The 7,723-nt window shown below is 34.8% G+C and overlaps 1 protein-coding gene across 4 annotated transcripts; it reads right to left on the bottom strand.

The window, feature by feature from the left end:
- Positions 1-874: 874 nt before the first annotated feature.
- Positions 875-3,860, bottom strand: LOC110776388 (F-box protein FBW2). 4 transcript variants are annotated; one of them, XM_056840829.1, is made up of 4 exons: positions 3,648-3,860; positions 3,463-3,479; positions 2,834-3,148; positions 875-1,942 (listed from the first exon to the last, which is right to left on the bottom strand). In XM_056840829.1, exons 3-4 carry the CDS (start codon positions 3,139-3,141, stop codon positions 1,285-1,287), a joined length of 966 nt encoding a protein of 321 aa, XP_056696807.1. In that variant the 5' UTR covers positions 3,142-3,148; positions 3,463-3,479; positions 3,648-3,860; the 3' UTR covers positions 875-1,284. The 4 variants fall into 4 exon arrangements, with proteins under 4 accessions (XP_056696807.1, XP_056696806.1, XP_021838450.1 ...); XM_056840828.1 differs by having other exon boundaries at positions 3,463-3,516; positions 3,648-3,859; XM_021982758.2 differs by having other exon boundaries at positions 3,463-3,521; positions 3,648-3,858.
- Positions 3,861-7,723: the final 3,863 nt, after the last annotated feature.

Raw genomic sequence — 7,723 nt, 5'->3', positions numbered from 1 at the left:
CTCTTTCTTCTTCTTCCTTATTTGCAGATTCTTTTTTGGTTGCTTCTTTTTTGGTTGCTTCTGCCTTCAATTTCTTGCAGCCTCTCTTAATACCATATCTTCCATTTCTAAATCAACATTTTCCTTTTGTTGTCGCATTCTAATTAAACTTTTTCTTCCTGCGGGAAAATCATAATGTTTCTAGTTAAACATTATTATGTATAAGTTGAACATAAGCCTTGAGAAACTGAATATCACACAAAAGTATTCTTATTTATGAACATATCATAATTTAATTAATAAGTTGAGTTTAGTTGAACATGAGACTTCAGAAACTGAACATCACACAAAAGTGTTCTTATTTCTGAACATCATCTTTTATAAATTGAACATCATATTTTATAAGTTGAACATGAAAAATTATAAACTTTTGATCTTTTAGTAAAGAATAACGAACATCTTCTTATTACTGTTGTTGCTTGCATTTAGTTGAACATGATTTTATACATAATTCTTTATAAATTGAACATGGGACTTGAGAAACTGAGAATCACACAAAATATTGAACATAAATATCGTATCTGTTCCTTTTTATTTGTCGCTATAACTAACTTCCTCCATATTTTTTTAATTGTTATTTTCAAATTATTGATATAACTTTGACGTTAAATTACACATTGTTATTATGCTAAGACAAAGTAAAATCTTATTTTCCTCCTCATAATTATTGCTAAAGCGATAATTATTTAAATGCTAACCCTAACGGGCTTGCTTGAGCTAACCATCAATAGTCCTGTAAGGATTTGTTGCTACGAGTCATCTAGGACGAGATTAGCCGACTCATTAAGGACCCGAATTGGTCATAGACTCATAGTTGAGTTAAAAGAAGTTACTGTGAGTAAACTAGAAGCCTCATATTCTTCGAAATTTGATGAAAATCTGACCAACAAAATTTACATCCATCAAAAGAAACATTGCGCAACATCCCAACAGGCCTTTTCAGGAGCTTACATTACATTCATAAACAAGCTTTAGCTAGAGCTAGAGCTAGACGCCTAGACGCCTAGACGCCTAGAGTTCAGTATTCTGAACACCTAATAGGATTTCTAGAACAAATATACAAACTAGCTATCTGGTAAAATATACTTCCAACTAATTAATCAACTTAAACATACATCTCAAGTAGATGTAGCAAAGTAGGAATCAGTACGTACTTATAGGAAAATCTACATCAGTCCTTGAGCCAAATGGTCACCGAGCCTTTAAGCTTCGCGTGAAAAATGAAACATCTGCATAAGGGTATATTCAGTAATAGCCATACACATCATCATAAGCCACCAACCCTAAGTCCTCCATCTCATTTACATTGTCCCAAAGATCAAAAGACATACCATTAGCATCATCATCATGTTCAAGATCATCATCATCATCATACTCATCCATCTCCCCAAAACCCCATGCCCAGAAACTAGAAGAACCAGGGTAGAAATCCATGCCTTCATTTACCTTACTGCATGGTTTGCACCCATCCACCACAAGTGGTCCCACAACCTCCAACTTCGACCGATCTTTAATGATCTTCTCATCGAGTTTCACATTCCAACAACCTCTGATATCCATCAATTCAAGCTCACGACAGCTTTTAAGGATCTGAACTGCCCCGTCTGTTGTAATATTCAGGTAGGCTAACTCAAGGTGTTTAAGCTGTGGCATTGTAGCAGATATAGCATATACTTCATCATCTTGGGACATCCTTTCGGATACATCCCATGGATGCATGTTTCTCTGCAAACTTGTGAGTAGTTTACAGTGCTTTCCCAATTCCTCTATAGCTGGAGCTCCAATTTTGGTGCAGTAGCTCAAGTCTAGGGAAGTGAGGTTAGAAAGCTTCGCAGCAACTTGTTCCACCATCGAGGTACTTATTTCACTTCCTGGGAGCCGTAGCTTTTGAAGGGATTTGGCACTTGCAATACAAAAAACAATGAAATTAGGGAGAGGAAAACGCATAAGTAACACCCAGATTGACCAAATTAATGATAGATACATCATTTTTAAACTAGAGTTATAGGATTAACATACACTATTATCAAGCTAGGGTAGTTTTCTATGCAGAGTTTACAACGTCAAAGAATACGAAAAGAGAAAATAGTAATTCTCCCCTGCTGCCCAAGTTGTCAATAATTTCATATTTGAGCAGGATCAATAGTAGATTCTACCAAGCACATTACCATAGAATGATTTGGATATCACAAGTTCTCACAATTTCTAGCAATATAGCACGAATAGACCATAATTAAAAATTAAATTTCACAATCACCCTGTAGTCCTGTATCACCAAATATATACAGTACGTAGTAATGTATACCACTATACCACCACAAGTCTTTAAAGTACTACCACACACATCCACCGTATACCAATGATGTCTTGGCCTAGTGCTAGAGGGTCAGTGTGCGATAGGTCTCAGGATCAAAACCCCCTTCCCTCATTTGTAATTTATTTTGCCCTCTTATCTCATATCGCACCCAAAAACACACATCATACCATACAGGATTGCACTATTTTGTTGATCGAGCATCGCGATCAACAAGAAATTGCTCATCTCTTTGCATATATATCTCTAAGACAGTTTCCACTGTTCTACAATGCATATGTATCAGTGTATAACACCCATCATATTTCCAAGAAAGTGAAGCAACAACACTTCAAAACTAATTTATCTCAATCTTTCTATCTCAATCAAACATAGGAAGAAGCTAATTCAGGATCCATGTCAATAGAAAACAAACTAATGCCACAGACATAAAAAGAGAGCTTAATTCAGCACAATAGACATAGAAATGTGTCCTCTTACTTGTCAGCTATTAAGGATAAGCACATTTCAGATGCTAAGCCATAAACACACAGCTTTCGCAGCGAGCCACAACTCCTTCCTATCAGCAATAAAAGCATCCGATCAAGGCTCTCAGGCCTACGATATCGACTCCAGTCCTCGATATCGATCTCCTGCCAACAATAAGGGCCTCGTACGGCCTTTGCCCATGATTTGCAAACACTTGGTACAACATTCAATATCTCATCAAGGGGAAGCCTTTGAAATATCAAACCTAGTGTATCTGGCATTAGTTCGTCCCATGGTCGAAATTTTGGATTATCTTCCATTTAATCCCTGCCACAAATTGAAAATTTTAAAGCTTAAAAATAAGATCACTTCTTTTTGAAGGAGTTGTTGGGAATTATTTAGCACCACAAGATCAATCAATTTTTTTTATTAAGTGTATCTTGGACATTTATTCATCCTATAGAAAATAATAATTATTTCCATGACATGATCACAATCACTGTCATCAAAGAGCAAACAATTATATTTAAAACAAAACCCATCAACTAATTTTCATTTTATTACATGAAATTTTGTGATCATAAGAAGTAAAAAGAATTCCTTTGGCACCTAAAATTTGTTAATACAGGAATAGAAATTACCTGGGATAATATTTCCTCTAGATTAAAACAGGGAATAAGAATAAATTGATGGAGCTTGCCTTAAAAAAAAAGATGAAAAAAATAAAATCACAAAATAGCCAATAAAATCATAATTGGGGGATTAAAAAATGAAGGAAGCGCATGCAAAAACGATGATGGAATAAGATGAAGAAATTCAAAATTACCTGAAAGCACGAATTAAATCAGGGAATTCGGTACTGGGTTGTGATGGAGGAGGAGAGAGAAAACATGGGGATAGGTAGTTAGAAATCGTTGGAAACTTCAGGGAAGAAGATGAAGACAAAAAAGAGAGAATTATTACACTTGGGTGTCAAAAGTTGTAAGGGGATTTGCGTAACCCAATTGAGAAAGCCCGGGCCCGATGAAAACTATGTGCATGATTTACACTTGGAAAGCCCACTATATAACCCATCGTTTTGCGAACTGGATTTATGGAAAACTTATCTATCAGACGTCTCATTTCACTACTAACTTATAACTTCCAAAATAACTCTCTATTTATGTGTGGTTGTCAAAGAGTGGTCCGAGCTGAAAAATCAATCGAAATTAACCAACATCCGTATCGAATATATTCGAGAAATAGTAAAATCATAACTGATTAGAACCGATTCGTTATTGACCCGAAATTCGATAACCCGTCAATTCAAGATTGAGCCCAAACAGCTAGCAATCCGAGAAGACCCGTAACCCGAATTGCATCCGGTAACTTTTAACAAAACTGAACCCGGATCCGATTCGATAGCAATCCGAAAAATCAATTTTACCCGATAACAACTGCAATCAACCCGATCCGATAGATCCTGATACCAGACATAACCCGACCCTCGTCGACCTGAATACGTATTCAATCGAATTTCTGTCAATCCTACCGGATTAAATCCGATACCCGAATATAACCCGACTAGATTTAACCCGATAAACGGAAGCCACTCGATATAAAAAAAACGCGATTTAACATGAATTATATTCAATTTACTCGTCATTAATCTAACTCAAGTTAACCGGATTAAACTATTAATTATGTAAATCCAACTCGATATATGAAATATTATTCTATGTACTACGTATTTGTATTAAATACTTTGAAGACAAAGTAAAAGAAGTTTGAATAATCTTTATTTGGCATGAAGTATTAGAATAATAAAGTGAGCAGAATTTTATCGCGAACTCGAAAGTCACTTGATTAATAAAACACAAGAAATACAAACTTAACTTGACCTAAACTTGAACCTCAAACTCAATCCACAATTGACCCGAATTCGAGGTACGTCTTATCCGAACTTGACCCAAATCTGAGACTCACCGATCCGTATTTGACCCGAATCCGCGACTTAACCGATACAGACATGACCCGTCCTGAAATAAACCGATCAAATTGTACCTGAATCTGACATACACCAGAATCAAACTCAATCCAAACCAAATCAAACCGATAAAAAATCATTTTAAAATCGAACCAATTCCAATCTAACCCAAGATTGACTCGAACCCAAATCGCGTTCTATCCGAAAAAATTTATGACTCGAATATTTCAATGGTTTTGTTATCGGATTGAATTCGATTTCGGGTTGATTCAGATCGTTTCCAATCTATCGATGGTTTTTTTGAGAAATATTTCGTAATTGGCCAACTTGTAGTGGTCTAGTTTTGTGGCGGTGATCGAGTTGTGCGATGGACGGTGAGTTGTATTCTGATGCGGCTAGTCAATTGGGGTTGTGGCCCGGCGATGGTCGTGTGGCGTAGTGAGGGTGGTAGTGGTCGCGTGGTTGATTGGTGATTTAGTGGTAGAAATGTCAAATCGGTTTATCAGATCCTTTGGTTAAACAATGTGGGTCACATCAAAATCCGATAATGGCAGGTAAATGGTTTATTCGGCTCGATTAGGATCGGTTTAGATAACTTTGAATTCAGATCAATTGAAGTCAGCTCATATATTGTTTCAGGTTCGAGTTGGTTTCGGTGGGATAATATCGGTTCGGATCAATCTCATATTCTGGTTGAACTCGTTCGTGTATAAAACGATTTTGTTCCAGTTTGATTTGGTTCGGGTGTATATCAGATTCGGGTACAATTTTGGTCGTTTACTGCAAGTACGAATCATGTTCAGATCTTATAAGTCTTGGCTTGGGTCATGTTTGGATAGATCAATCTCATGTTCGATCAGGTCAAGTGTAGAGCGGACATATCTCAAATTCGGCTCAATTACAGATTGAGTATGTGGTTCGATTTTAGATCAGGTTAGACTTGTATTCTTCCGTTCTATGGAAGAGTGGCTCTTGGGTTAACGATCAAACAAATCACTTTATTATTTTTAAGGCTTCATGCCAAATACAAAATTTTTAGACTTCTATTACATTTTCTCTAATTATTTAATAAAAAAAACATAGAATAACTTTCATATTTCAAATTGAATTTACATTATTAATACGTAATAGTTTAATTTGGTTTACTTGAGTTAGACTAATAAGGAGTAAATTGAATTGGGTCCAAGTTAATCGAGCCTGTTTTAATGATCTCGGATGGCTTTAAGTAATCAGGCCAAGTTGGGTCGAATTATTATTTTGGATTTCGTATATAATCGGGTCGGATTGACAACAGTTCGGTTGAATCAGATTCGGGTTGAAATTGAACGGGTTAAATAAGATATCAGGTTTTATCAGTCCGATCGGGTAAGTTTGATTTTCGAATTGCTACCGGATCTATGCAGGTTTAGTTCGGTTAAAGTTTTTCGGATACAATCAGATTGCTAGCGATTTAGGTCCGTATCTTTGGTATCAGGCTAATCGGATTAACAATGCAGTAATAAATTTCTATTACAAAAGCATGAGTTCTTACGAGCAACAACGATGTTACCTCATCATCTCTCTCTTCTCCTACCAATATCTCAATCTATCTATTTATACCTAGTATTTAAAAACTCACCATAGTGACATGTGCGACATGTGTCCACTTCCCCATCATCTCCATCTTTTTTCCTTTATTTGTTTTTTTTTAATTGACTCATTAAAATGTTATTCAATATTAGTACTTGTACTAAAATTGTGGCAACTCAAACGACACCCTTAAAAATAATAAACAACTCAAAAGACACCCATAATAAAAACATAGAAATAAATAACCGCAAATCAATAAGCATTAGTACTTATAACTTTATAATCATTTTAAATTCTTAATTTCAGAAAATTATAAGATTTATATCATCCTATCATCTCCCATGCCTCCTTATAGATAAATCTGACTACCAAACATTTTTGGTTATCTCATTTATACGATCAACTATATCTACATACATTTTCAGAGGTAATATGCCTTAATTTTATGTATTTTCCACCTTTGCATGACTATCTTTTTTTGTAGTATCTTATTCGATGACTATGTATTGGCTTATTAAATGACTATGTCATAGTTTTTTCCATTTATTTTCATTATTTTAATTAATGATCATTTTTCTTTGCAATGTTAGAAGAAATTATATTGTAATCACGTTATCACTACATTTGATTATTACTCCTAAGTTTTATTTAGGCTGAATTTAAAATAACCTTAGAGGGTAAAAAAAGTAATAAAATAAAGTGTTTCTATTTACTATATCTTACACTAACCAAATGTTTGTGAACGTATCATAAAAAAAATTTATATTGTATGATACCTAAATATTGTATGGCAAAAGATAAAAGTTTTCACGCTTTTTATATATGATAATAATTTCGTGCATTACACGGGTCAAAATACTAGTTACTTTTAACAAGAAAGGAGGGAGAGGAGAGAATTGAAAAAATGAAAAGTAAGGGCGTAGCAAATGCATAAAATAACATGGTCCCCAAATAAAACTTAGAGATGGTAATTTGCTCTAATGTTTTGTAAAAAAAAATACATGGTCCCCAAAATAATACTTGGAGGTTTATTATAGTAACTTTGCATCATACGAGTAAATACATAATCATGCAAAAGAATTCCAATATTGTTTATTTTATTTATTTTGAGTACGGGATATTAAGAGAGAAGTTATATTACTACTCCCTCCGTCCCTTAATACTCGCTCCGTTTTTCTTTTCGGGTCGTCCCTTAATACTTGCACCGCTTCTATAAATGGAAACCTTTATCAATATTATATTATTTCTTACACTTACCTACTACCCAACCCACACCCCTATTCTTTACCAAAAAATTATTTAAAAATTCACATCCCCCACTCACCACTCCCCACCTCTTACACATTTCCCACTAACAATATTAAAAA

This window comes from Spinacia oleracea, chromosome 3, assembly GCF_020520425.1.
Source record: "Spinacia oleracea cultivar Varoflay chromosome 3, BTI_SOV_V1, whole genome shotgun sequence".
Lineage (NCBI taxonomy): Eukaryota > Viridiplantae > Streptophyta > Magnoliopsida > Caryophyllales > Amaranthaceae > Spinacia > Spinacia oleracea.
The sequence above is the reverse complement of the archived record's forward strand: the minus strand, read 5'-3'. Positions and strand labels throughout refer to the sequence as shown.